At 51.8% G+C, this 26,678-nt stretch overlaps 10 protein-coding genes across 10 annotated transcripts; 4 read left to right on the top strand and 6 right to left on the bottom strand.

The window, feature by feature from the left end:
- Nucleotides 1-30: 30 nt before the first annotated feature.
- On the top strand, nt 31-1,033 carry EDD37DRAFT_491110 (phosphatidylethanolamine-binding protein). The gene has a single exon (XM_062813330.1). The coding sequence runs from the start codon at nt 207-209 to the stop codon at nt 843-845; it is 639 nt and encodes a 212-aa protein (XP_062668656.1). The 5' UTR covers nt 31-206; the 3' UTR covers nt 846-1,033.
- On the bottom strand, nt 923-3,245 carry EDD37DRAFT_491006 (transcriptional regulatory protein LEU3). Its single transcript, XM_062813329.1, has 5 exons — nt 2,673-3,245; nt 2,177-2,611; nt 1,830-2,089; nt 1,249-1,779; nt 923-1,190 (listed from the first exon to the last, which is right to left on the bottom strand). Exons 1-5 carry the CDS (start codon nt 3,068-3,070, stop codon nt 1,000-1,002), a joined length of 1,815 nt encoding a protein of 604 aa, XP_062668655.1. The 5' UTR covers nt 3,071-3,245; the 3' UTR covers nt 923-999.
- Nucleotides 3,246-3,906: 661 nt separating this feature from the next.
- EDD37DRAFT_490106 (uncharacterized protein) lies at nt 3,907-6,053 on the bottom strand. Its single transcript, XM_062813325.1, has 4 exons — nt 5,323-6,053; nt 4,985-5,274; nt 4,815-4,936; nt 3,907-4,760 (listed from the first exon to the last, which is right to left on the bottom strand). Exons 1-4 carry the CDS (start codon nt 5,912-5,914, stop codon nt 4,070-4,072), a joined length of 1,695 nt encoding a protein of 564 aa, XP_062668654.1. The 5' UTR covers nt 5,915-6,053; the 3' UTR covers nt 3,907-4,069.
- A 1,210-nt stretch (nt 6,054-7,263) lies between these two features.
- EDD37DRAFT_652022 (quinon protein alcohol dehydrogenase-like superfamily) lies at nt 7,264-10,110 on the top strand (the record flags this gene model as incomplete). The annotated part of the gene is made up of 1 exon (XM_062818421.1): nt 7,264-10,110. The coding sequence occupies one exon, from the start codon at nt 7,264-7,266 to the stop codon at nt 10,108-10,110; it is 2,847 nt and encodes a 948-aa protein (XP_062668653.1).
- A 1,270-nt stretch (nt 10,111-11,380) lies between these two features.
- On the bottom strand, nt 11,381-13,572 carry EDD37DRAFT_490147 (peptide-N4-(N-acetyl-beta-glucosaminyl)asparagine amidase). Its single transcript, XM_062813327.1, has 3 exons — nt 12,666-13,572; nt 12,216-12,616; nt 11,381-12,164 (listed from the first exon to the last, which is right to left on the bottom strand). The coding sequence occupies exons 1-3, from the start codon at nt 13,202-13,204 to the stop codon at nt 11,773-11,775; spliced, it is 1,332 nt and encodes a 443-aa protein (XP_062668652.1). The 5' UTR covers nt 13,205-13,572; the 3' UTR covers nt 11,381-11,772.
- A 1,337-nt stretch (nt 13,573-14,909) lies between these two features.
- On the bottom strand, nt 14,910-16,113 carry EDD37DRAFT_683536 (uncharacterized protein; the record flags this gene model as incomplete). Its single annotated transcript, XM_062819838.1, has 2 exons — nt 15,481-16,113; nt 14,910-15,419 (listed from the first exon to the last, which is right to left on the bottom strand). The coding sequence occupies exons 1-2, from the start codon at nt 15,748-15,750 to the stop codon at nt 14,910-14,912; spliced, it is 780 nt and encodes a 259-aa protein (XP_062668651.1). The 5' UTR covers nt 15,751-16,113.
- Nucleotides 16,114-17,302: 1,189 nt separating this feature from the next.
- Nucleotides 17,303-17,959, top strand: EDD37DRAFT_611170 (uncharacterized protein; the record flags this gene model as incomplete). The annotated part of the gene is made up of 1 exon (XM_062815271.1): nt 17,303-17,959. The coding sequence occupies one exon, from the start codon at nt 17,303-17,305 to the stop codon at nt 17,957-17,959; it is 657 nt and encodes a 218-aa protein (XP_062668650.1).
- Nucleotides 17,960-18,963: 1,004 nt separating this feature from the next.
- Nucleotides 18,964-20,148, bottom strand: EDD37DRAFT_658763 (cytochrome c peroxidase; the record flags this gene model as incomplete). Its single annotated transcript, XM_062819003.1, has 1 exon — nt 18,964-20,148. The coding sequence occupies one exon, from the start codon at nt 20,146-20,148 to the stop codon at nt 18,964-18,966; it is 1,185 nt and encodes a 394-aa protein (XP_062668649.1).
- A 609-nt stretch (nt 20,149-20,757) lies between these two features.
- On the bottom strand, nt 20,758-24,001 carry EDD37DRAFT_635860 (uncharacterized protein). The gene has a single exon (XM_062816939.1). The coding sequence runs from the start codon at nt 23,697-23,699 to the stop codon at nt 20,961-20,963; it is 2,739 nt and encodes a 912-aa protein (XP_062668648.1). The 5' UTR covers nt 23,700-24,001; the 3' UTR covers nt 20,758-20,960.
- Nucleotides 24,002-24,624: 623 nt separating this feature from the next.
- EDD37DRAFT_489883 (retrograde regulation protein 2) lies at nt 24,625-26,650 on the top strand. The gene is made up of 4 exons (XM_062813324.1): nt 24,625-24,793; nt 24,857-25,345; nt 25,396-26,176; nt 26,245-26,650. The coding sequence occupies exons 1-4, from the start codon at nt 24,769-24,771 to the stop codon at nt 26,471-26,473; spliced, it is 1,524 nt and encodes a 507-aa protein (XP_062668647.1). The 5' UTR covers nt 24,625-24,768; the 3' UTR covers nt 26,474-26,650.
- Nucleotides 26,651-26,678: the final 28 nt, after the last annotated feature.

Raw genomic sequence — 26,678 nt, 5'->3', positions numbered from 1 at the left:
CGGAGGGACAGCCTTAACGAGGCTCGAGGTATATATGGTCAACCCCATCCCGCCAAACCGGTCGTTCAGGAGTTGATCATAGCCAAAGGTCACAAAGCGTTGAGTAATCAGAAAGCATCTTTCACACGATCCTCTGAATCTAGACCATTATTGACAGAGCTACCGCATCTTCGACTTTGACCACCCTCACAGCCACGCTGCTCACGATGAGTTGGCTCAAATACCTCGAGTATTACCTTGCGCGATTGCTCTACAACAACAGAGGCCGAGATGCCAAACTGTTGATAAACAGCGCGCTTTTGAAAGACATTCCCAAGAACATCCACGTTGAGTCTCCTGATGTGGGCCCGTCAGAGTCGCATCTAGGCCTCGAGTACTCCCAGTACGGAGGGAGCAAATTCCCGCAGCTATCCTGGTCCCTCGCTCTTGATGCGAAGATCTCCCAAGCCGACATTAAAGAATATATGCTGCTCATCGAGGACCCAGATGCACCACTACCCTTAGTCCCCAACCACGGCATGTACTATGCCATCCCAGCGACCAAGACATCAATCGGTCCTGACGACCTAAAGCTCGACCCAGCGAGACAGGACAACGGCGAAAAGTGGTTGAAGGGTGGTTTCCGTTTGGGCAAGAATCTCCGTGGGTCGCTCTACTCTGGACCAAGACCTCCTGTCGGCCACGGACCACATCGATACTTCTTCCAATTGATTGCCCTGAGGGAAAAGGTTGACAGCACCAATCTCAGTCCGGTGGCCACGAAATCGGAGTTAATGGAACATATCAAAGGCAAGGTCATTGGCTATGGCGTTTGGATCGGGGTATTCGAGAAGAAGTGGGATTAGGCTTTCTTTTGCTCCTTGGGTCGGCAACGGCCCTGACGATCTAGCCATAAAATTGGTGGCTCCTTTTCAAACAATAGTCCGAAATACTGTGTATCCGCTGCGTGTCGATAATATTACAATGGGAATGATAGGACTCAAGTCGTACAGTCGTTACTTATCCCACAGCTCCCAGTGTCTCATCCGTCCATAAAGACGAAAAGATATCTTCTCCAACGGGCCAACCCAATTCGGCTAACATGGGATCGTCAAGGAAGTTGGAATATTCTGGTCTCGCCATGGTCGCCATCGCAGGTTCGATTATTCCATTCGCGTGGTTGGTAACACCATTTTCATTTGCGGGAGTATCTTCTGTGATTGTCAGCCAAACTTGCACTAGTACAACGACAAGCCAAAGAGTCCGCACCATTTCGAGACATTGGAGGTGGGTAAACTCCCATGAAAGCTCCAGTCTCTTCACGCCACCAAACAATACCGTCGAGGACCATGCTTGCAGCAAGGCGGCTTCTGACGCGTAAAGCGACTGCTTCGGTGCCATTCGGTCTGCGAAACACCCTGTTGCTGGTCCACAGTTGTGTCAAGGCCACTGCATTCCTGGCAGGTATGTCGTCATTTTGTAGCGATAATCGCTTGTTCAGGCTGATACCCAGGAATAGTGCGGCCTTGGCTCTCTCAACATCAATGTATCGTGCAAATGAGGTCTTGAGCAGCCGAAGCAGGATATGGCAGGGTACCATTATGCTATGATAAAAGAAAATGCCTGATGCTGGAAGGGAGATTTGGCCTAATTTGTCCAGTTTGTCAAAAGTCTCAAGTACTTGACACGATACTGTACATAGGTCGTACAATGATGTGGGATCCTGTGCCGCGGGTGACTTGTAGAGATTGAACATCTGGATCTGAAGGCTGGACAGTTGCACATAGAGATGGTCGAGATCTCAACAAGTCAGTTTCCGTGGGCAGTTCAACATGGGAGTAAGGACAGACCTGAAGCGTAGTCAAGACCAACGCTGCTGACCTGCGCCTGGAAAAGATTCAGGAGAGTGTCCAGGGACCGCTCTTGCTCCGCGGACATTGTTCTGAGGCCGTTCTGCGACACTGCAATCGAACACCTCGTCAATACATCCTGTAACTTGAGTTCGAATTTTAGCCTGGTCGATATGTTTTGGAATACCACTCTTCTCTGCTCGGGGTCATGAGGAATATCGAGAATCGGCATTGCGGATATTCCTTTGCAGAGACACGAGCTACGATGATGTCAGCATGTTTCATCGGTCGATGCACCTAACGACGGCGACCAACGACAGTGGCAACAGCGGTTTCCTTTGACTCACCGTTGATAGACCAGCATGCAGTAGCCCCAAGTTTCAGCCCGCCTCTTGGTGTCCTCCTCACTCAATCTTATCGGGACTTTGCTGAATTCCTGGCCTGACACTGGATGATGAAGTCCTAGTTGCATTGCCATATGTATCAAAGCGCCACTCATAGGATAGATCAAGTCCTGTCCAGTAGCAGCCTTCGGGAAAGGCCAGTACAGGATCAGTAACCACGCTAGGACGATTTGTAGATTTACGTTAGAATTGATTGTCGGCAGAGCCATGGCGTAAAGCTTGGAAGGCAATACGGCAAGCAACGTGGGATCTTTCGGATACGTGCGGCAACCGACTCCGATGATTGTCCAAAACAGAAATGGAGAGAGCCCATAGTACGCATTCGGGGACGTTGTGGGATCGAGAATGGGCATAAGACTGGCATAGTCGCGGAAGTATCTGCATAAACCGTCAGCAGTGGTCGAGGTCGGTTTAAGAAGGACCCGGGCAGGTGACGCACATGAGAAATATGGCATCAATGTCCTTGGCTTCCACAGTGAGCGCATCCAGGCTCCTCGGTAATGTTCCCGAGACAGGCTGATCATGCAGTAGGCTCTCCGGAGTTTGCAACGTTTCGGCCGGTGGAGGAAAAGATCGAAAGGACACGGGCGCAATGTTTGCATCTCGGAAGAAAGGTGCAACTGAGGCTAGCCGGCTCTCAGTCTCAGCAGTTTGGTGGTCATTGCTGTTGACAGCAGCCCATGATCGTTCGGGCAGGGCTGGTACTTCAGGTTGGGCAGACTGAGAAGATGTTCTCAATCTCTCCTGTAGTTCGTCCGTACGGAGTTCAAGTTCGGAGATTCGCTTGCGTTTGTGCTCTCGTCGAAAGGGTTCCGATATGGTGCACTGTCTGCTCATTCTCCGGCATCGCGAGCAAGGCTTGTCTGGATCTAGATACGCATCGCACCGAGCCTAAAAGACAGTGCGTCAGCCCTGTAACAGCAGTACAATAGTCGGCGTCGCTTTGGCTATCACCAGCCAGTCGGATTGGCAGTGGAACAGGATGGTTCTATCGCGCCACGGTTTGTGAATGGCTCAATAATCCCCTGGCGTTCGGTTACGCACAAGGATGCCGGATACATCCCCGGGCATGGTGGCATCTTCCTGAAGATTCCAAATCCCCTAGTAGCGTGCCCCTCGGCTGGAGTTGCGCAGAGAAGATGCTGCCATACTCTCCGCGAAGGATATGATTTGCAAGCCTAGATGACTTACTTTTTGCTGGCGGCACTCCCTTTGGACGTCAGGTTGCTTCGCTAGGACCAATTTTCGGTAAGGAGAGAATACTTACGTACACGCTCGTTTGACCTGTTTGCCGTCGGCCCTATTGAATTGATTAGCGACGTGTTGCGGACAATGACTGGGGCGAGCGACACTGACTGCGGAGTCGTATCTGCGCTCATCTTCAAGCGGACGAATGTCCAGATCACCAGCGCCCAAGATGAAGTATGTTTTTGATTAAAGGCTAGGCAACGCAAAGTCCAATGGAAGAAGTGGTGGCCAGCTCGCAGAAGGACAGGAGTCGTCCGGATCTCAAGTATCACTAGTCGCGGAGTTGACGGCAACGGCGACCAGCCGGACATGAAATCAAAGCAGGTCAGCCGAGATTGACCTTCCACCAGTCTGGAACATTGTGATTACCAGCTGGCAACGAAGTCATTTCTATCATGTTTGGCTCTACAAGGATATCTTATACGAGTATTTCGACTTCAATGGCAAAATCATTGCCGTATGGCCAACATTGATCAATTGGGCTTGGTTTGAGCTGCATGAAATCATCACCGCCACTGCCAGCCATTCCAAGCGCAGGAGCGATGTACCTCGATCCACAGAGCCACGTCAACCTGAAAATACATGGCTTCAATGCTTGACAGCGGTCTCCCAACAACATTCCCATTCGCGCTCAAATGCGCTGTGCGACAAGAAGAACCTCATGGTACGTATGACAGATGCCCAATCACGGCCCTCATTTACATCCAAAAATTTCGCCATCACCTCATTCTGTATTTGTCCCATGCCGGCTCGTCTTGCTCCGTTGGCTGTAATCATCGTAATCCAGCTCCAGATTCCCCCATGGCTTGTCTGCACCAGCTCATCCGAACATAACGTATCGGCAAGCTCGTTCAGAACATGGCGATAGCCGGAACAACGACAGGACCAGGCCAGAATGTTGGCGTGGAATATGTAGAGCGCTTTGCAGATTATCCGTTCCACAGTGAAGTTGGAGTCCCTGCATAACCTCATTGCCTTAGCGCTGTTCGAGCGAGGGTCGAAGCTTAACAAGAATGTTTCCCTGGATTTATTCGTCTCGACTCGGGACATTCCATCGATGCACGATACCCATTGAACGCTGTTCTGAAGAACGTCAAGCACTTGTGTACAAAGTTGGCCGTCCACAGCAATGGATCGAAAACCCGGAGTCAGCCCGGAGATCATCCTTGTTACCGCTTTCGAAAACGGCTTGGAGGGATAATCGAGTGCAGCATCGTGAGGCCCATGTTGATCGGACGCAAAATTGTCTCCAAATATGAGCAGAGCGTTTGATTCTGCCCTAAAACATATGTCAGCGTGCAGACAAGATCCCGGACAGTAGATCACTACTTACCAGGTCACAAATGATCGAAGGGCACCTGCGTAGGCCAAACCGTCGTACACTGGGTTTCCCGTTACCATTTGCCTGAGACCTTTCAGGTGTGTTTTGTAAGCTTGTTCATCTAGAAACACGTTCTGAAAAGGTTAGTTATGAGACCTCCTATTATTGTTGGGTAGACGCACGTCCGTGATCATCAAAAACACCGTTGAAAGAATAACAGCTTCATCAATCGAGCCCGAGGTCAGTTTCGTCCTGATCCCTACCAGGGCTTGACCTTTGTGGTAGAGGCTGGCCTCGCGCATTGGAGTTTTAAAGTCTTGACTCGCGGCTTTGAATGTCAGACATAGCGAGATAAGAGCCTCGAAGAGTTCTCGGTGCTGCAAAGCAGAATTGAAAATGTCCTTTATGAGAGGGTTGTCTTTGGTCTGATATCTCAGGCCCGGCCGTTGCGACGGTGCCCAAACGTGGAGAACTACAAGAGATCAGAAACCATGATTGTACTGGCTCGCCGCCATCTTACAGTGATTCATCGAAGCCACCACCTCGTCGCCCTGTCTAGTGGGTAGTGTGTCTAGGGGATCGAAGAGACCAGACGATGGATGCCTTGAGATTCGGGTGTACTCGCCCACGTCCACCCATTTCTGATGGGCGTTTCTTCGAGAATTGACGGGACCGTCATTCTGATTAAATGACCAGGGAACACTGCTAGACTGCGGGCTTGGTTTCGAAGATATTGCAAGTTCTTCTGACTGACGAGCATTGACAGATTGTGCTGTGGCACCTTGAACATGGTTGAGGGTGTCCGTAGTAATGTCGGTTTGTTCATGAATCTTGTTGTCTGGTGGGCTCAGTTTTACATGCCTGCCACTTTCAACCGATGTCTCTCTCGAGCTTGTGCTAGGAGTAGGCCACGCATTGATAAGATTGTCGTTTCGAACATGGTAGCTCGATGCGCCCTTTGCAACCGCAGGGGGTGGGCCTTTTCTCGTGCGCCAGTATGCCACACGTGCCGCGTGTGCTCTTGCTTCAGAATGTTGCAAATCTTGCAGTTGACGCTTGTTTGGTTTTGGTAATTTGAAGGTTGAGTAGTCGTAATTGATCAGAGTTGCCATGACTTCGTTATTGGGATACGCATAATGCGCGTACTAGGGTCAGACTTTCAATGGATTCGTGGGAGTGTCTTTGCATGATGAATGTCGCACGGTTACACCTGAGGTGACCTTCCTTTCCGGATCAGTCCGGATGGGCAAATGACTTTGGAGAAAGGAGCAGTCGTGTCTGCAATTCGATGTTGTCCACACGTCATGAAGTCGACGGCGGGCTCGGAACAAAAATATGTTGTGGACGCCCCCAGTAGTCATCGGTCGAGTTCAAGAGCAAAAACAATCGTTCAGCCAAGTATGGTCGAAGACGAAGAGGAAGTGGTTGTCGAAGGACGGGGCGATACTGGAAGCGTCACCATATTCGACAGCGGCTCGTTGTACTTTTGAGGGGGAAAAGCGGAAAGTTCCAGGGACGGCCCAGGCAGGGGATGGGCGAGAAGTGCTGCAACAGGGAAGCCAAGTATCATTATTCAGCATCTCATGTGCCTCACTAGCCCCTAGTCAGCAAGGTTACAGAGCAGTGTGCCCCATATCATGATGAAACTGGAGTAAGCCACATTGGGGAAGAGGACAGGTGAATCGGAGCAAGTTTCTGGGCGCCTCTATGTTTAGAACTTTAGAGGACCGGGGAAAGCCGTGGGCGGCCGTCACGGTTCCCGGAAGGCTGCGACTCTCGTTGTCCATCAGATTGCCCTTTGTCAGCCGTAAGGTACCCGCTACAGAATGGGTGGCCTGGTGGAGGCGAAATCCCGAATTTCGACTGTAGACGCTGCCAATCAGTACCGACCTTCCATGTTAGGTATGTATTAATGCAACACGACCCTGTCAGTGATGCTAAGAACCGGAATGCTCTGTGATAGTGACCGGAATGGTCTGTGATAGTGAACGGTATTGAGCGATGAGGATCAGATCGGATACGAAAGAAAGATTCCCCTTGGGGGCCTGCTTGTTGATTGTGGTTGCTTCGTGAATCCTCATGATTGCCAGGCCGTGTAGCTTCACTGACGCGTACTTGTGCCAATATCAACGTGTCCCCGTCGGGAATACCTATCGTAGAAGATCGGGAGACTCTTCGCTGAAAAGATAAGGAAGCATTTTAATAGCTTGAGCTGGTGCGTGACTGGCAAGGCTGCGAGGCCGCCCTGAAATCCGAGATTTTCCAGGCGTTCTTATCGATAAAGGTCGGCGACTCTTAGCACCGATGGTTTACCAAAACTTTTTTTCCTGCGGCAATGAAACTGCAGTACGCTTGCCTCTTGAAAGGGCATGCATTGATCCTCGACAACAAGCGTTGCACAATGCCGTCAGTCTTCATAGACGCATGAAGGACGACGATTTCTTCATCCACTATTCTCAATATGGACATTCACCGTTGCAGATTCGTTCAATATCCGGCCCAATCCATCAACGCCCTTGCCTTTTCCCATACCTCGCGACCGAAGGAAAAGACCCCCTCTGATGTTCGACTTGCCGTTGGTCGCCAAAATGGCGACGTCGAGGTTTGGAATCCGGCGAAGGGCCTGTGGGTGCAAGAAACTATTCTAAAAGGGAGAGCGGACAGCACAATTGAGCACTTGGAATGGACGCGCGACCTAATAGTGGAAGAGAATGCTGATGGCCCAGAAATTTCACATGGCCCGCTACGTCTCCTCAGCTCGTCAGGTTCAAAACAGCTGCTTGAATGGGACATCTCGTCTGGTTCTCTGAAGCGACAAGTCGAGGGCAATTCCGGCGACATATGGTGCTTTGCCGCCCAACCGCAGCTTGAAAATCCTAAAGATATCAAAGCCTTGGAAAGCGGTATCTATTCGCCGCTGGTGGCTGCCGGTTGCGCTAATGGCACTGTTGTTCTATTCTCGACAGAAGACGGCGATCTAAGATACCTGCGACCACTGCTGGCACCCCCTGCCAAAAAGCCCAAAGTTCTCAGTATTGCATGGCGCGATCGAAACACCATCATTGCTGGTTATGAGGATAGCACAATTCGAGTCATCGAACTCTCGACCAGGAAGATCCTTCGCAGCATGAGTCTGGGCAAAGGGCCTGATGGTAATGATCCAGTTGTCTGGGCTGTGAAATACCTTCCGGATGGCACGATAATCTCCGGCGACTCCTCAGGTCAACTGAAGATCTGGAACGCGAAGAATTTTACTTTGCTCCAGACATTGAAGTCACATGCAGCAGATATCCTCGACATTGTTGTAAATGCAAATGGCGACAAATTCTTTTCACTCGGCGCCGACAGAAGGACTTTCAGTTACCAACACTCAGGCAGCAAGAATTTGGGATGGGTGGAAATCTCCCACCGAAGATACCATCGTCATGATGTCAAGTGTGGTGCGGCGTTCGAGAGCAAAGACCTCAGTGTATTGGTATCAGGTGGTCTCGATTGCAAACCCATCGTTGTTCCCATCCGAAAGGCACAAGGCGAGCTGCACCGCGCGCTTTCGCATCTACCTCAACAACCACTGATCTCTGCTTCACCTTCTTCCAGGCTCTTCATGTCCTGGTGGGGAAATCAGATTGTGATCTACCAAGTACGCAAGCCGCGAAACCCAGAGGAGCAGAACTTCGACTTCGATGGTCCCACGCCTTCTTCCTATGAAACCCTGGCACAGCTAGTCGTCCAGGGCGATGAACACATCCAAAATGCGCAACTGTCCGCAGATGGTCAGTTCATCGTTGCCGCCACCATTAACGGCGTAAAGCTGTTCCAGTTACGAAAAACCCAAGCCGCAGGCCGACCATGCTTGCGAACGAGGCAGGTCGAGTTGCCCCCCGCTATCGTTAGACTGGGAGCACGGCAAGCAGGCTTCTCGCCGGACGGAAAATGGCTGTATACCATTCGAAAAGACAACACCATTGCATTGAATAAGCTCGTGTTGGGGAGCGACCCCAAAGACGAGCCCGCAATACATGAGAAGACCGTCAAGCTGTACCGTGTATCTCGAAAGCAACCAAAATCCTCCCTCGGCACTTACCCCCAAACCATAACACACGTCGCCTTTTCGAGCGACAGCCGCGTACTCGCTGTGGGCGACGTTTCTGGTGCCATTGATACATGGGTTCTAGAAGGCCACGAAGACGTAGACTACGTCGAAGCTGCGTCAGATAACTCCGACAATTCATCCGATTCTTCTTCGGAGGACGACGACGAAGAGGAAGACGAATCACCCGTGATTCACGCGCAAAAGTGGATTCGCAACCCTTCTGGATCCCAACTGCCTCAGCTAGACTCCTCAATCCTGGCACTCACATTCCGCCCGTCGGATCATCCATCAATTTCAAACCCAGTTGACGGGAATCGCGGCCTACACGCCACGCGCCATACCGCCCACCCAGTCGCCCATGAGCTCCCCTCCTCCAACATCCGCCTCATCGCCGTCACCGCCACCCACCAGGTCGTCGAATTTGATGTACTATCCTGCAGACTCAGCGAATGGTCTCGGCGCAACCCCTCAAAATACCTACCCCACGCATTCACAAGGCTCAAAGACCGTGTGGTGGGTTGCTTCTGGGACTGCACTGACCCCGAGACTCACGGCGAGCGCCTATGGCTGTACGGTTCGAACTGGCTCTTCATGCTCGACGTGTCGCAAGACCTGCAAGAGCAGAATGCCACACCCGTCTTCACGACCGCGACATCTGCGAAAGCCAAGGTTGCATCTCTGGGCGGATACGACGTGGTCGACCCAGTGGAGTCGAATCCGCCAGCTGCCACCAACGGTCATGCCTACAAGAAGCGCAAGCGGAACACAGGTGCAGGGGACGCCATCCCCGAGCATCAGCGTCCAAGCGGCGTAGGTTCCACGATCCGCAAGTTCAAAAACGACCGTGCTGACGTCGACATGGTTGACATGGACGGAGACGAAGATGTGGAGGACCAAGACACGGACATGGTCGGCGACGAAAACGGAGATGACAGCCTTGCGCTCATGAGGCGCCGTGATGACCAGATGCAGCAGTCTACGAAGCCTTCAGATGCAAATGGCGATGGACAGCCAGCAATGCCGCGGCCCACGCACTGGTGCACTTTCGAGTACCGCTCCATCCTAGGTGTTGGCGTGATTGGTCCTTCGCCGCCAGAATCGTCGGATCTGGAAGGCAAAAAGCGAGGCCCGCTCGAGGTCGTCATCGTGGAGCGCGATGTCTATGACGTTCCGAAGGGCCCTAGACTTGATGTCGGGCAGGAGTGGGACACGTGAGCCGATGAACACATGGCTGCACATGCCACAAACGCAGCCATAGACGTCTGCCCGGCATTGGCCCCCGGGAAGACCTGGATAGATTCCGACGTGGACACATGACACAGACACCTGGTCCCGTGGTGATCACTGTCCCGTGTCCTTCTGACGGCATGGAGGTCTATCGTGGTGACAGGCAAGGCAATCCATGTATGACTGCCGGTTCAGTCCAAGCTCAAGGTGAAGTTTTGTGTCAGCGAGCAGTTGAGCGAGCGTCATTCCAGAAGTACAGACTTCCAGAGATCAAGCTTGCAAACCTATTACTAGTACTCCAGAAAGTACTTACACACTGCGGTACTCGTACAAGGTTCTAGGCTTTGGAGGGAGGTTCAGAAGCACAACTTGCAGGCTCGCGCTTGCCAGCTCTTCACTCTCGGCCAGTACGCAGTCACGGTTCACCAGTCGCCTTCGATCATGCACCGCTACAAATACCATTTTTCGTCGGCTACCCACGAGTATTGAGTTACACCACGAACCCTGGCACGAACTTGATTTTTGACCCTACCACTACGGAGTACGTTAGCCAGAGACATGGTGGACTCCGCTTTCTTGCTTACGTCGATGGTTTCTAAGTGGCCTCGTACTCCTAGGAGGTCTTGAACTACAGTACTGTCGTGGTCCAGACCCCGACGTGACCAGAAGAAAGTAGGACCAAGTACGATGACTACCGTAACGAGTACAGGTCCAGACTCCAGCGTGAACAGAACAAAGCACACTATCGCCAAGGTACGATACTACGAGTACATAGGCACACCAGGGTGTTGCATGCATGGCTACGTAAGCAAGATAAAGAAAATTCACTGGAGTCATGCAGGCCAGGCTGCCAGGCTTGCAGGGCATACGTGGACACTCCCGAACGGGTTATCCTCCACTTTAAGCGGACAGCAGACAGTTTATGAGCAAGGAAACTACTTCCCTTATGGGGCCATGCCACGCAATGTCTATGGCAAGATCTGACTGTGCTCTGGCTATCTTGTCAAATGTCAGGTAGCTCTACAGTCCTCCACCTGGAGCTATGTCCACGAGTTTCTTCTTATTTTTGAGACGGTAGCATAACAATGCAATAGCAAAGTAGACAGGATCAAGAAATCTTTTCAATTCGAGTTGTGACTCTTAGTTCATTGTGGCCTGTGACACTTATGTGCAAAAACACCCTTCCTGTTCGGGTACATCAGACTCATTGATCACATGCTAGTGCTGCCAAAACGTAATCCAACCACTAGTGCTCAAATGGTAGACAGGCAAAAAATGCTCCCACGGGACATTGAAGAGCGGACATCCATCTCGTCCATATCTTTGCGCTAAAAACTCCTCACCGACGCATAGCAGGCACGCCATCGTCTCCCAGTGATGGCTCGCCATAATCAAAAACCCCGTGATGCAAAGATGAATACCAGATATTATAGCCAGGTAAAACCCCTTTGTCGTAAACGCCATGAGCTGGTGTTGATCAAGCGCATATAAGTGACACGCTTTGACGCCAGAAATATGCATGCATATCAAAAGTGTTCTTTTCTGAAGGAATCGTATCTCCACATGAGACGCAATAGGCTCATCGTGCAAAATCAGTCGAAAGTAGTGGTGATGAGAAAGTCGAGTAGCAGGCGAGTGGTCACGCCGGTACTACCGGCGACCTGATTGATCCATTTGTTGTTGATTCGACCACCGTACGGCGGCTTCCTGTTGTCTTTCGGCAGGTGTCTTGACATCTTCGCCCCGTTGTGGATTGGTTGTTCCAGGTATGGAGTTGAGCATGTCGTCCGCCAGCGACGTCGCAACGTAACCTCTTAGCTCGCGCTCTTCTCTTTCATCCTCACGCCTCAGTCGTGCTTGCACTGGTTTGTCCATGTTATCTCTTCGAATCTTGCGGATCTCGTGCATGATCCAGAGCAGGACCTCTTCTGTACATCGGTTTCTTGTAAGCTGGTAGCGTGAGTTGCGAACGTAGCGTCGAGTAACATCAGTTGCACCCTCATTGGAGAAGGCAATGCAGTAGCCGATCTTTCGGTTCCAGCCTGGATAGTGTCAGTATGATGATCGAGTGGGGATGTCAAGACACTGCTTACCCTCTGTGTATACCCTTGGTGTGTCCCAAAGCTCCTCGCATGGGTCTACATGAACCCATCTGCGCTGGTGTTCGCTGTAGATTTCGGTCCAGACATGGTCTTCACTGTTCCAAACCCATCGCACTCGAGCGCCAGCGGCACGACAAAGCATGCTAAAGCAATTGGCAAACTCTCCGGCTCGTCCCCTTCGGGTCTCGAGCAAGGTCCAGACGTCACTGTATCTGGGGAATCTTTCGAAGGCCGAACAGCCAGGGGTGGTGCAACGGTATAGTTCGACTCTGGTAGCACCACGAGCAACCTCGTCCGGCGTTGGAGGAGTCTGTCCCTGGGCGACGGTGGCTCCGTGACATCTCGTGCAAGGAGGGTTGTTGACAAATGCGAAGAACGATCGCTTGAACCATCTAGAGGGCAAGGTTAGAATTGTACAACAAAACTAGGCTACCAACTTACCTTAGCAAAGTTCTTATGACGCAGTCTTGGTAGCCCCATTCAGGTTTGCTTCCATCACCCTTTGACTCGGCCATTACTACCATCAAGTTGTGCTCCTCCTCGGCTTCTGTGTAGATCTGGTCGATTGGCACGTGGGTGAGGGCGTCATCGAGCAAGCCAGGGTTTTCGTATTTTGTCGGTGTCATTGACAGAGTTATGAGCAGGTTGCGAAACTTCAGGGATAAGGCGTCTTGAGGAGGGCATGGCACTATAGGATGACTTCGAAAGGATGTATAGGTTGGTGGTTGTTGTGGTTGTGATTGTGGTTGTGCAGGGCGAGAAGACCGTACAGGGTTTGGAGATTGTGGGAACGGCGACGATGCTGATTGAGATGATGTTCGAGGTGCAAGGTGAGGTGAAGAAGCCCGAGACGTTCTTGCTTGTTCCTCGAGTTCATTCAACCTCCTTGTCCGTAATAATTGTTCGAACTGTTTTGTGAGGTCACCGGCATCAAAGTCGAACTCGTCGTCCAGGGTGCGTGACCTGGCGTTGTCCGCCATCGCGATGGTGTGTTGCAAGTATGCCTAGAAGATACCAACGAAGAGGTAAAGTTGTAGGAAGTACTTGGTTCGTAGTCGAAGGTATGCAGTCAAATGGTGGACTTCAGACTTCGGGAGGGGGATGTGTTTTGGGCGCAGCCGCGGAGCACAGCCGAGTTTTGGAGTTGCCTCGCCACAGTCCGGCCTCGAGTATGGACCAAACAGCGCATGCACAATGCAAGAGCGATTTATTCAGGATATAAAGAACGGACAGAATACCAAAGACGAGAAGAACGGTCGAGACAGTGAGGACGAGGAAAAGTCAGAAGAGGAAGTGTAGGCAGCCGTGTGGTGGATGGCGACGACAAGGGCTCGGAAATGGAATGGAGGATTGGCGGTGCATACGTGGACTGCAAGATTGCGTGAGCGGCAGAAGGCGAGCTGGCAGGCTTGGGGCTTTGGTGAGGAACTCTCAGGTCAGGGCTGGCCTGGCGTTAATCCAACCAAAGCTAGTTATTTTTTTCTGCTGCAGGGACGTGAGGGAGTTGCAAAAAAGCCTGGGGGAAGACGGTCAGACCGTCAGACAGGACCAAGAGTGCGACGTGGCCCAGGCGTCCCTTGGAAGAATAGTACGAGGTATCCTTCTCAAACTGCTGACGACGACGGGTTGCAGCGTGTCAAGCCTCCGTGGGCTTTGCCTTCTCTGGCCTCGCTCTTTTGGCCCGCCCGCGCCGCGCGTCCCTTAAAGTCTCGACGACTTACGCAATCCCCTGACCTACTCTACCAATCACCAGCCTGAGAGATCTGCTTTTGGTGCCCCAGTCATATATTCTCCGACACTTCTTATGTTTATATGTGTGTGACCTGTATAAAGAACTTCGTGGCCCTCTTCCAGGTCGCTCTTCTGCGGGCGAAGGACGACCACTGTGTGCGCGTATACGTACCCCGGAAGCGGTCTGGCGCATCAATCGTCGGTATTACCTAGGTACCAGGTCTCCTTTGTGTGGACCTGTGATACCTGGGCCAAGGCGATATGGGAATGTCATCCATTTCTTGGTGCCTTTCAGTGCTCCTCTTCTATACCAAGACAAGAAGTGTCGTACCGCGAGATGGTCAGCAGGTAAATAAGCTTGCTCCATAAATGGGCCGTAGCCAAGAGTTGCACTCGAACAGTCGTGCTTTGTACTGAAGCCATTTCCCAGCCAAGAAGGAGAGAAGAGAGAGCCGCATCAGCCTTAGCCGTTGGTCCCTTTTTTGGAAACCGTTTGCCTCCACCGGCTGATCAAGACGCGCGTTTGACAGGATCTTGTCTTGCGTGTGCATTTCCTTGGCTTTCACGTGCGATCCGTAGAAAGGCCAATGTCACGTGGAAATTGCGCCACACTTATCACGTGGGATGTTGGCTTACATAAATAGCCAAAGCTACGAAGCCACATACCCTCTATATCTTAGACTTTGGGCGGCTGCCATTGCCAATGTTTTCATCAGCACGTCACTTAAAACAAGCTGTCATCTCATGCCTTCAACACACACTCTTGCCGCCGGTACCTGCAGTCTCTTCAACACTGTGTCACGTGTATCTCAAGTTGAAGTGGATATAGCACTCAACATGGCCTGAATAGCAATTAGAACGAGGAAGGCACTGTTCGAGAAAGTCAGAGGTGATCTCATTGCAACTGACGCTCTTCATGGCCTTATTCGTGTCAAGCTGTCTTTCTGGTCTTTTCTACCTCTCCTCCACAACGTCCCACAGCTCGCCATTGTGCCTCTCGAGGAACTCCTTGCCTCCTGTCCAGAAGGTGATATGTCTGACGAACTGGGCCAATCTATCTCTCAATTGACTCCAGAACTCCACCACGGCCTTCAAATTTTCTCTCTTCCTTGCGCTCAAGTCTCCCTTCGACAGCAGCCTATTCGCCTCTGCGGCATACTCTAATCGTATGAGCGCGTACTTCGACAGCTTCGTCTCCCAGTGCAGGATCTGGCTCCATGCATCTGGCGTTCTCCAGGAGCGAGCCAGGTCATCAAGGACTGGGCTGGGATGCAGATGAAGTAGGCCCCGTGCCTCGTTCCTGATTCTTTCCTCATCTTTGAGGCTGGCTTTATGGCAACGGTCAAGAACCCAGATATTTCTCTGGATGCAGAATTGGAGCATCTCGTTGGCATCGGCGTTTGTGTGGAGCTCGAAGATCTTCTTAATGGTCGTTGGGGCGTCTGTCCCTGGTATAGGGCGGTACTGACTGTAGTCAGCAGGTGATGTGTCAGCATATATCCACTTGAAATTGAGCCCATTTGACCATGCAGGTCTTGGACTCACTGAATCCTGTGGAGTATCCTTCCTCGATGAAATGTCTATGCAGACGGAGTGCCTCCTGGGCGACAAAGCGTCCATACTCTGTGCGCTCGTGCGTTGGTGGTTCTTCGTTGCTTGCCTCGGGCAGAGTTGTGGTGAAATCAACGGTGAGTCTGAGAATTTGGCACTTGCTGATCCAAGAGTATGGTGTGCTGTGCCAAGCTGCGTCGAACGACTCTAGGGATGACAAAGATGGACAAGGAGACGACATCATTGCGGGTATGCGGCTGTAAGATGCGGCTGTGCTCAAGATCCCGCGGGCTGATGTCTGTTGATGCTGTCTTGTGCAGCTTCATGTGAATGCATCACAAAGGCAGTACGCCAAGGAGGGGAAGTACTGCGGCACAAGGCGGTGATACTTTGCTATAAGGGGGTTGGCAAGGCTCTGACAAAGTGTCTATACCACACCTGTGCTGCTCTCAAGCCGCCTAGCCAGCCTGATTGGGACGTTGGCCAAACCACCTTGTATGTGCGTTTATTGGGAATCTCGGGTGATTGACAAACAGGGCATGTTGGAAGAAGATACTAGGCTTTGTCCAGGGATATCCACTGCAGCAAACAACGTGTCTAGGCATTGAACGTTCACAAGAACACTACCCATCGACCTCGCTATCCTAGAATGGCCGCTGCCAATTTAGCAAATCCCGACAAAGTTCACATCCTTACATTCGTCCGGAGCCTCACACAGCAGGGAACGAACCTGTAGCTCAACATGCCTTTCATAGCCGCCTTCTCCCTCTCTGACCTGATCATCCTGGCCAGCCTATCTCGGTCGATATGGTTGTTGCATTGTGCTACATGGGTTCGGACGATATTCTCCCCAACCTCAGCCATGTCTCTTAACTTCGGAATCGGATTGGTGCACTCACAATCGATGAGCCATTGACGGCAAGCTTCGAGCATGATGGAAAGGTCTGCGTGGGCGGCGGGCAGCAACCCGATGCCACTGTTCGTCTTGACAACTCCCTTTGCACCAATATGCTGGATCACACTGGTGAGGTGCTGCTGGAAGTGCTGCACTCGAACCGAAATGTCATCCAATGCTTGGATCACAAGGTGCATCCATAGTACCTCGTCCTGCGCTGCATCTATATCGTCGACAGCCCCTTTGCTGAAATACTGTGGTCGGCTTCCATGACTGAGGAAAAGGGGGTCTTTCAATCTGCTCGTTGTTCTTGCCATGTCGGTCGAGGAAAGAGTTCATACGACGGGCAACTTCCAGCAAATGAAGATCCATTGCTTCAACAAATCCATGTTTCCCTCCGAGAAACCCCTTTTCGACTTCTCGCCCGCGTATTGTCACGCTTGTTCAAACGGATTCGTTCCAGCATTGCAAGACGAACAACAGCAGGTTTGCTCGATTCGACAGCTTCGGTAGGCCGAGTGCTGTCAGCCCACCTCAGTTTCCATTCAATACTTCCCGACGGACGCGAATAGATACATCCGACAAGACAGAAAACTTCCACGCTGCGTCTACGTCCACAACATTCCTTTGCTGGCATATCTTGGTGATCAGCATCCGTACAATCTGGCCACTAAGTATGCAATTGTCGTTGCTGAATTCACTTCACCTGGATATTTGATATCACCGCCTGTTTCCTGCCTCCGTTTCTGCCGCACTTATTTTGATTTTCCACACGCGTCCCAGAATTCTTACCTGCACATTGCACACCCTCAGTGGCCTTGCTATCCTCGATGCGTTTTTCCCTTAGAGTCTGTTCTTCCATCCAACCCTCACTTTCTCTACCACGATACTTACCATCAACATGTCAGACCTCACACCAGACCCTGAGGCCGGCTTCGAACGTCTCGTCGGCAAGTCTAACTACGCTCGTTGGGCCCGGGGCTTCCAAACCATTGCGAAGCTCAAAGGAGTATGGAGTCTGGTTTCAGGAAAAGAAAAAGTACTAGAAGAGTCATACTTGTATGGCCACCATTCTAAGGAGTACTTCGACCTCAATTGCACAAAGTGTTTCGAACGTAATCAAACTTACACCGCGCAAAATGTGAGAGTCCAAACTGCGCAGGGACTTCTGGAGTTCTGGGTCAATCCCGACATCCGATACGAGATCAAGTCTGAACAATGCCCAAGCGATGCTTGGTGGCACCTCGAGGAAGTATACAAGATGGAAGACGAGGACGCTATAAGACTTGCTTACGAAGCCCTCAACGGACTGCATTTGAAGGACTTCAAGAACATGTCGGAATATCTAAAGGAACACCGTCTGGTCAGAGCGGACTTGCTGGACGCAAACGCTATAGTCACCCCAGGCGAGCTGATTGACAACATCATGGGCGGACTGAATGGGACTTACCTCGATCGAGTACCTGCATCTCGGCTACAAGGGCTGGAGCATATCACAAGTCTCGGAGTACTGGCTGATGAACTTCTCGAGCTCGAGAGGGTATATGCCAAACTATAGAGCTTTCCGACACGACCTTTCTCCACAAATTCCTTCTTGTTCAATCGAATGAGAAGAGACCCGACGTCAACACCATCAACAGAATGTACGTGATGGATCGAAGTGATCGACACCAAGCAGTGCTATCAACAGCCAACATCTCAATGTCTCCGTCCGAACACGAACAGCGCATGATTGGCCTTCTTCCACATTCCACGGATTAGGCCACAAACGTGCGGCCATTTCCCCTCTTCAGCACATCGAGCTTTGCGAGGTCAGCTCCAACACGACTACCTACCCCTGATCGACACATTACCCAGTCACCGAGTCGGCTACAGTACGACCCTTCCCCCTAATCAGCATATCCCACAGTCACAAAGTCAGCTTCTATGCTTCGACGACATGACACCACCAGCCCCTACCCCAGCCCTCAGAGCACGAAAGGAGAAAAGGAAAGAAGCAAGGAATTGTCCAGTTAAAATGACATTCAGACTACCATAGCAAGGCAGATTCCCTCAATCAATGAAGAAGAATTGAAAAGATTGCTCTTTTTTGTCCTCCGTGAACGTGCCGTAGTCATATGGTAGGATCTAAGCAGAAGCATGTTCAGGAATTGTGATATGTTCAGTAGTTCTGATTTCTAATGCCATCTCTCAACTCCACAGCTATTGTGTAAACAGACGATCTATCAGGGTATGTCTAATGTCTAATGTCTAGCATCTAAGTCTGGCAGGTACCCTCGCAAACAATGTAATGCACTAACACCTGGCTAAAAGTTGCATATGCTGCCCTCGTTGGCTACGACTCCAGGTCCACAATATCCGGCACTCCTTCAACCGCTTCTTCAGTGCCTGTCTCGCGTTCTCGTCTGGGACAAGACCGTCCATGACGCCATTGCACAATCATGCCTCTTTAGCGTGGTACGGTTGTGAACAGGGAGTGAGCCGTTGGCCCTCATTGGGCCGAAAAGATGAATCGTCAATTGTTTGCCTCCGAGTCAATTTCGATTATTCACCATTGCTGACTTAGTTCGCTGCCTCGGCCTCATGAGTAGACTTGAATCGGATTCTGTCCTCAGGCTTGCTCTCAAACGGCACACCCAGCTCGAAGAGCTTGGTGACGACATTGGAGAAGTCGTCGAAGAAAGACTGGTTATCCTTTGCGTACTGTTGGACATACTTCATGAAGATGGGATCCTTGATCAAGGCGATATCGGTGGGCAACATCATCAAGCTCTTGCTAGTGGCATCCTGGTACTGCTTAGGTCCGTTCCAGCTTCGCCAGCCCCACTTCTCCTCGAGCAGAAGTCGGAAGTAGTCGTTGGTCATGACGGTAGGGGAGAAAGTCCAAGGTCCATCGAAGCCGGAGCGGTCGGTGTGGCATCGGCCTAGAGCATGAGCGCCAGACAAGGCGACCATTTCTTGGTCGTTGAAGCCCATGCGTCCGAAAATAGCGCGGATGTGGTTCTGGTCTTTTGAAGCGTCGGGCAAACGGCCGTCAGGTGTGCAGAAGGCGACGTCGCGGTCTTTTCGACCTGGGCGCCAGGGGATGCCAGGTCCTTGCATCTCTTGCACAGCGCAAACACCGGCCAGAGTCCAGAGGTCGGAGTATGAAATCCATGGAAATTGCTCCTTGACAGGCTGAAGAAAGTCGCGGGCAGCTTTTAAGCCAGCATTGGCACCGTGATCGCCTTCGGGAGCGAAACGCATAGTGGCACCGTTGCTGCCACCGGTACCGGTTGCGGCGTCGTAGGTGCCCGATGCGTGCCATGCCAATCGAAGCAGGACTGGGCCGTAAGAACCGTCGTCGTAGTCATCCTTCTCCCACAACAGCTTGGCAATTGCGTCGTAGACCTTCTGGTAATCTTCATTTGTGGGCGTGAGAAGACCAACTGTTTCTCCTGCGCTTCCCTTCTTGACGTGCACCTCAGGAATCTCAATCTCGCCTCCCTGGCTGCTGTAGTAGTAGAAGCCACCTGCGAGCAGTGCAGCTGCGGCAGTGGCTCCGACAATCACGCCGGTGTTGCTGGACTTGGGAGGTTCGGGAGTTGGGTTTTCCGAGGAGTAGTGGCGTCGGGAGGAGTTTTGGAAGAACCGCTTAGCAGCATTGTTTCTCGAAGGACGGGCGGCGAGACGCAAAGAGGTTGTGGCGGAAGCAGTGCTTCGTGGGATAGCCCTGCTGAGGGTACGAGCAGCGGCAGCTGTAGCCATGATGGTTATCTGAGATACAAACGGTGTTGTCAACGAAATGAGTGGGAGACAAGAGAAGAAGGAGAGGACTCGGAATATATCTGATCTCACGTCGGCCGAGAACACGCGATGGCAAGGAAGCAGCAGCAGCGAAAGGCGTGGAAAGGGTATGGAACAATCAGGAAAGGCTGGATGATGAGTGGTTGAAATGAGAAGACCCACGGATGGAGCCCTTCATTCTGGACTGAAGCGAGAGGTTTTAGTGCTGGATTGGACAAGGCGTGGACCGCAGTGGCTGACATGAGGGCAGTTTGCTCTGAGCTGTCCTGCAATTTTTTCTCTTTACATGTGCAGTGGTGTTCAATGCGTCCATGAGGGTTTTGACGTTATCAGCAGAGGCTCCAACAGGTTCATCTAGCGGCACTGCTTATTTCGTACCGAGCCAGTTGTGTAGCTGGAACTCCTATCAATAGCCGCAGCAGTGTTCCTAGTTTCTTGGCAGGGGAATGAAGTTCCGCTCTTCTCCGACCCGGCCGCTCGCCGAACTCGCAAGAGACTTTTCGCTACGTTCCAATACACCGAATCCAGTAATCGGCAGCGAGTTCCGTGGGCATGTCAAAACAGAAAATATGAGTCTCGTAGTCATATCCTATTCAGGGTAATGTTGCCGCCTCTACTATATCCCAGATAGGCACCGGAACCGTTTTGCTATGCTGAGTATTGCTGAACCCGATTGTTTATGCCCAGCCTGAAATGATACCTGTATGCCTTGCCATCCATAACGCCACCCAGGTCCCTGTCGCAAGCAATTCATAATGGCATATCCCTCATTGTCAAACTGGCGTGTTCTCGTGATAGGCTCGGTCCATAGTCGACGTCGGCTCGAAAAGCTCCTCAAAAGCATCGCGTGCTAGTCGAGCCTGTATCACAACTTGTCCTTTCAATCTGGGACGCTTCCTCACGTTCTCGGCCAGCTTCTCCTCCCTTGCGCGTGCTGCGTCCTTCTCCGCTTGCAGCTTCTTGTCCGCTTCCGTCATCAACACCAAAACTTCGCTGTCAGACGGCAGGTGCATGAGACTCTCTGTCCAGCTAATCTCATCCTCTATGTGCCTCTGCTCCCAATGCGTTATGAGCGCCTCGTAGGGTATGCGATACTTGACCTGCTTCGCGCTCGGATCGACTGTGCCTTCTGCAACGCACGATCCGCATTTGAAACGTAGGTCAAAGTTGGCATTGGCATGGTGGATGAGTTCGAAGCCCAAAAATAGCATTGACATTGGGGGTTCGCCCTCATCGATCCTCATATAGAGGTCCAGCGCGTACCGCAGGGCAATCTTCATCTGACACAGACCGTCAAGCCGTGATGAGGTCAGAGTCTTAACAGCAAAGGCAAGATTCTCAGGAAAGTCGGCTCGAGACCGCGGACCCTGACGAGCTCGCCGCCCTTCGAATGCTGAAATGGACGGTGGGCTTTCCTTTCGAACAAAAGGCTCACTGACCGCCGGGTGCCAGTTGTCCATCTTGCAGACATCCTGGTGGAATGGAACAAGAGGTAAGCATCGTGGCCATGGTACAGTGTACCACGGGAAACGATCGCCATTGTCATCCTCTCCCCGTCGTCTGCGAAGTGTCCAATACGCACCCGAATGTGGAAAGGGGACCGCAAATTGCCAGAACTCCAAGCCTTCGCCTACCAATTGTGCATGAGTGATCAGCATATGCTCGAATGCTCCCTCAAATGACCACGTCTTGGTAAAATCTGTGCGAGTGCAGCCCCTGCATTTGAGCTTCCGAAACACCACTGAGCCTCGTTGAGAGTCACTAGCAATGTGCTTTTCCATGATCAGATGGACAATCATACGGGCGTCATCCAAGCTCAGACAGTATAGCCCTGTCGTGCCATCGAAATTGAGCCCTGTGGGACGAGTGGTCAGTTGGGCATATTCGTCAAAGACGTTCTTCAAGCAGAGTAGAAGAAGATCCTCGTCCGCAACACCGGCTGCTAGGCATCGCGCGAACTCTTTCTCGCCGAGTTCAAGAACAAAATTCTGTTCGGGCTGGTATGCCCCTGAAAATCTTTTCCAATCAGATCGATGCTCTCGGAGTAGCACGAATCTCTCGACCAAAGCCCCAGCCGCGCCAGGGTTTTGCATCATCAATATGTTGAAGTCATCAACTTGTTGCGCTTGAGATCGATAGGGTAGAATTTTCTTCTTCAAAACCGTCCATGATCGCTCAGTCGGTGGTGTGTCAACTTTGAGTGCCCGCCGGAACGCAGCCATGTAGTCCAACATTCGGTAGTCGATAGGAGGGGAGAGGTTTTCTGCTCGTTCTGCAAAGAAGTCGTGTCTGTCCAGCCTGTTCAAGTGGTCTGACAGCGCGAATTGTTGCCTCTTTCGCCATTTGTCGATGGTATCGGCGTCGGCCATGATAGCCATGTTGCTGCTGTGTTTGTCCCGTATCCATTGTTCGATGAGGGGGCCGCCATCGGATCGCGTCCCGTCTGAGGCTACGACTGCCGTCAGTGTACCATTTGAGCGTTGAAGTTCCAAGTATTCGGACTCGAGCTGGGCGTAAGCAGACCTGAGAAAGACGTAGGAGCGAACACCAGACCATCCAGCCCAGGTATTTGTGGTTCTATTCACAGCTCGGGGGTGAACGTAGCGTCGACCATCGCTTATAGCTTGAGGAAGCAGGTCCCAGAGCATTGAGTCTGCAGGACGGATCTCGTCACGATTGAGCATGCCTTCGTTAATATCATGGGGGAGCTCATGGTGTCGATGGGGGTTGAGGTCATCGGCACGCATCACTTTGCTCCTGAAACAGTCCGAGCATAGACGCACTCGGAATTCCCAGCACACTCGTGCGATCCTTTCCCTGTGACAATTGCGACTCTGGCAGCCTCGACCAACCAATAGATCGACATATTGCTGCTCTGTAAGGCCACGTGGTGGGTCTGGCATATCCGAGCCCAAATGGATTTGCCTGCTTTGTCTCCAAATGCCCGAGCGATCAGACAATAGGCGATAAAACCCTGAATTAATGGTTTTGGCTTCGAGGAGGAGTTGAGGTTCGCAGTAGCCGAGGATCGTCTGCCAGATATCGCTGTTGATCTGATCCGAGTTTTGAAGCGGCCGACTAGGTTTGAATAAGGCTTTGCGCTTTGATTGTCTGGGAAGCAACATTTCTTCCGTTGATTGGCGTGACAGCTGAGGCGGCTCTCGGCCTGCTTGACGGCCGTGTCTCATGTTGGCTGCAGTGTTGATAACAAAGGCATGCTCGAGGGCCGGCGTTGGCGGCGCCTGATGATGACGAGTGTTGTCGGGGAGCGGTGGCGTAGAGACATTACTACTGGGGACTGATCGATCTGGGGCAGAAAGGTTGTCTGTGCGAAAAACGATCTTGCGCTGGTGAAGAGACTGGGGTGTAATGACCTGATAGGAAGAGCCTTGGGCGTTTCGAAACTGCTTCTGCACTCTCATGAGAGGACCACTGCCATATTTTGGTTTGTCCGGCGCATTTGCGCGCGGACCTGGTTTGGCCTTGCCCATGGGCCGACCGGAATGCGGCATGGACGTAGGGTCTACATTAGCCAAAAGAGTTGATGTAATTTACAAAGAGTGATGATTGATAGAGTGTGGGACAAGGAATGGTGTTTGAGATGGCCATGTTATGTCACTATGGCCGATGAAACAAAGGTGACAAGGCACAATTGAATGCCCAGACCACACTATCCTCAATTGCGCGATAGGTAAAACCAACCACCCCGCCGAGGAAGACCCGGGGCCGCCAAACAACCCATCAACACAATTACGGTACATGAAAACTCCTGCAGACATTGATCACTGCTTCAACCCTCCTTTTGATGCCCCGTGTTCTGATATCATAGTAGCTACAAGGTGGAGGGTAGGGTGGTATTTACATCCTACTCATTGCTACCCGGGAATCTCCTGGGCACTCGTACATGACCCCTCAATCGGCAACTGCTTTGATATTTGGAGGCTTTTTTCCGAGCGCATGACTGGATCAACCAGCAAGCCTTGCTGCCACTCGCATCGGCCTCGGAAACCAGATCAAGGCTCTCTAAGCAGCTGTCTTGTGCGGGGCCTCCGCCAAAAATCAACACAGTCCAAGCTGTTTCCGGTACTCGCTATAGGCATGTTCGCCTCTGCCAAAAATGCAACCCGCCTATCCTAACCTCTTCTCTCCCTCCACTTTGATTTCCAGAGCCTCAGGCCACCAGTAAAACCTTGAGACACCCTGGTTGCCCAGCCGATCATGTGATTCACGTCGCATTTCATCTTACCAGGATCGCTAAACAGCTTGACCGATCTCTTCTCCGTCTGGGGCATCCACAAATCGGCAATGCGCGCACACACCCTCTGCAGCTTTCCTTGCCACTGAAATTGGCCTCGGCCTGGCAAATCTGTACGCTATTCGTGTGCACGAGCCGGCATCGCAACCCGCACGTTGGTGTGGATTTTAGAGTCATGTCCGATCAAGTACAAAGAGGATCCGCTGCCCACCACCGCAACCGTTCCGCACTTTTCATTTCTTTCTCTACACAGTACCATATAACTGGTTCTTCCCTCCATAGAGGACGTCCCTCAGTAAACCAGGATCAGACGCGTGATCGCAAACATGCGCTTCTCTATAGATGGCTCGAGTAAGTCGCGGTCCTTCGCTCAGAACAAATTTTCTTGATCGCATGACTCATTGTTTACTTTAGCCGAAAAGGCCAATGCCTACAACGACACCAACGGAATTGGCGAGGGCCAGCTCGCCTATGACCCCGACCTTGCACATCCAGCAGCGGGCTACAGGAATGGCGACACCGCTGTCCTACCACCCGGCGTGTCCGAAAGGAAACTCATAACCAAGATCGATCTCAGGGTCATTCCGGCACTGTCGGTTTTGTATCTTCTCGCTTTCCTCGATCGAACGAACGTCGCCAATGCCGCCATTTTCGGCCTGCAGAAGGACCTGGGACTCTCCAGCACTCAGTACTCCACCGCTCTGACCATCTTTTTCGTGCCTTACATCCTCTTCGAAATTCCCAGCAACGTCGTCTTGAAGCGTCTCAAGCCCAATGTCTGGCTCTCCGTTTGCATGTTCTTCTTCGGTCTGGTAACCGTCTGCCAAGGTCTCGTCCAAGGCTATAGCGGTTTCCTCACGACACGATTCTTCCTTGGGCTTTTTGAAGCTGGCATGTTTCCAGGTACGTGGAGCTATTTTCTAGTCTGCCAGCTCAGACTGACCCTTTTGTAGGCTCTTTCTACTTGATCGGCATGTGGTACAAGCGACACGAAGCGCAGAAGAGATACACGTTCTTTTTCGCCAGCACGACCCTAGCAGGCGCCTTTGGTGGTCTCTTGGCGTCCGCCATTGGCAAAATGAACGGCATGAGAGGCTATCTCGGCTGGAGATGGGTATTTATCCTGGAAGGATGCCTCACCTGCGTCGTCGCCATCATCTGGGTCTTTGTGATTCCCAACTTTCCCGAGGACGCCACATGGCTGACCGAGGCCGAGCGTGAGTACGTCAAGGCCAGGCTTCGCGACGACCAGGGCAAATCCGCCATCGAACGGCGCATCACCTTCCGTGACGTTGCCCAATGCTTCAAAGACTACAAATTCATTTTGTGCTGGCTCATGTACTTTGGTCTGATCGTTCCTGCTTACGGCTACGCCTACTTTGCGCCCACCATCATCAAGTCCTACGGCTACAGCGCCATCCAGACACAATTCCACTCAGTCCCACCATGGGCATGCGCCTTCGGTTTCAGCATGCTCGTCGCCGCTTTCTCCGACCGTCTGCGCCACCGCTTCGCCTTCGCCATCATCCCCATCCTCATCGCGATAACCGGCTTCTCCATCCTCTTGTGCGTTCACCACAACAGACACACCGAGTACGCCGCCCTCTTTTTGATCACATCGGGCTGTTACTCCGCCATGCCCATCATCGTGTGCTGGTTCACCATGAACCTTGGAGGTCACCATCGTCGTGCTGTCGGTTCTGCATGGCAGATTGGAGCGGGTAACATTGGCGGGTAAGCATACTCATTTCCATGCCTTTTTCTCCTCTACGACGACCAGCATACTGACATTATCGTGCCAGAATCATCGCAAGTTACAGTTTCGCATCCACCGATGCAAAGACCTTTTTCCACAAGGGCTACAGCATTTGCGTTTCGTTCATCTGCTTGAGCGCCGTCGCGTGCATCGTGTACTTCATCGCCTGCATTTCTCAGAATAAGAGCCGCTCGAAAACACCCGATGTCGGCTTGACCGAGTACGAAAAGGTCGAGTTGGGCGATATGTCGCCTGATTACCGCTATATGGTCTAGAACCAAAAAGTCGTCTTCTATGCGAGATGAGGAGGCGCACCACGGAAATGACATGAAGGCGGTCGCCCTCGAGTCGGACACAAGTATATGGCGTGAACAGGTCGCTTATACCTTCAGGAAAGGCTTCATGGAGACAAGTTCCTTCATACATAGCTTTTGCTCGTGCCCGATCCTAGCAAGTTAAGCGAACAGATATGAACAGAAT

Source organism: Exophiala viscosa (genome assembly GCF_022695815.1).
Source record: "Exophiala viscosa unplaced genomic scaffold EDD37scaffold_8, whole genome shotgun sequence".
NCBI classification, from domain to species: Eukaryota; Fungi; Ascomycota; class Eurotiomycetes; order Chaetothyriales; family Herpotrichiellaceae; genus Exophiala; species Exophiala viscosa.
The sequence above is the reverse complement of the archived record's forward strand: the minus strand, read 5'-3'. Positions and strand labels throughout refer to the sequence as shown.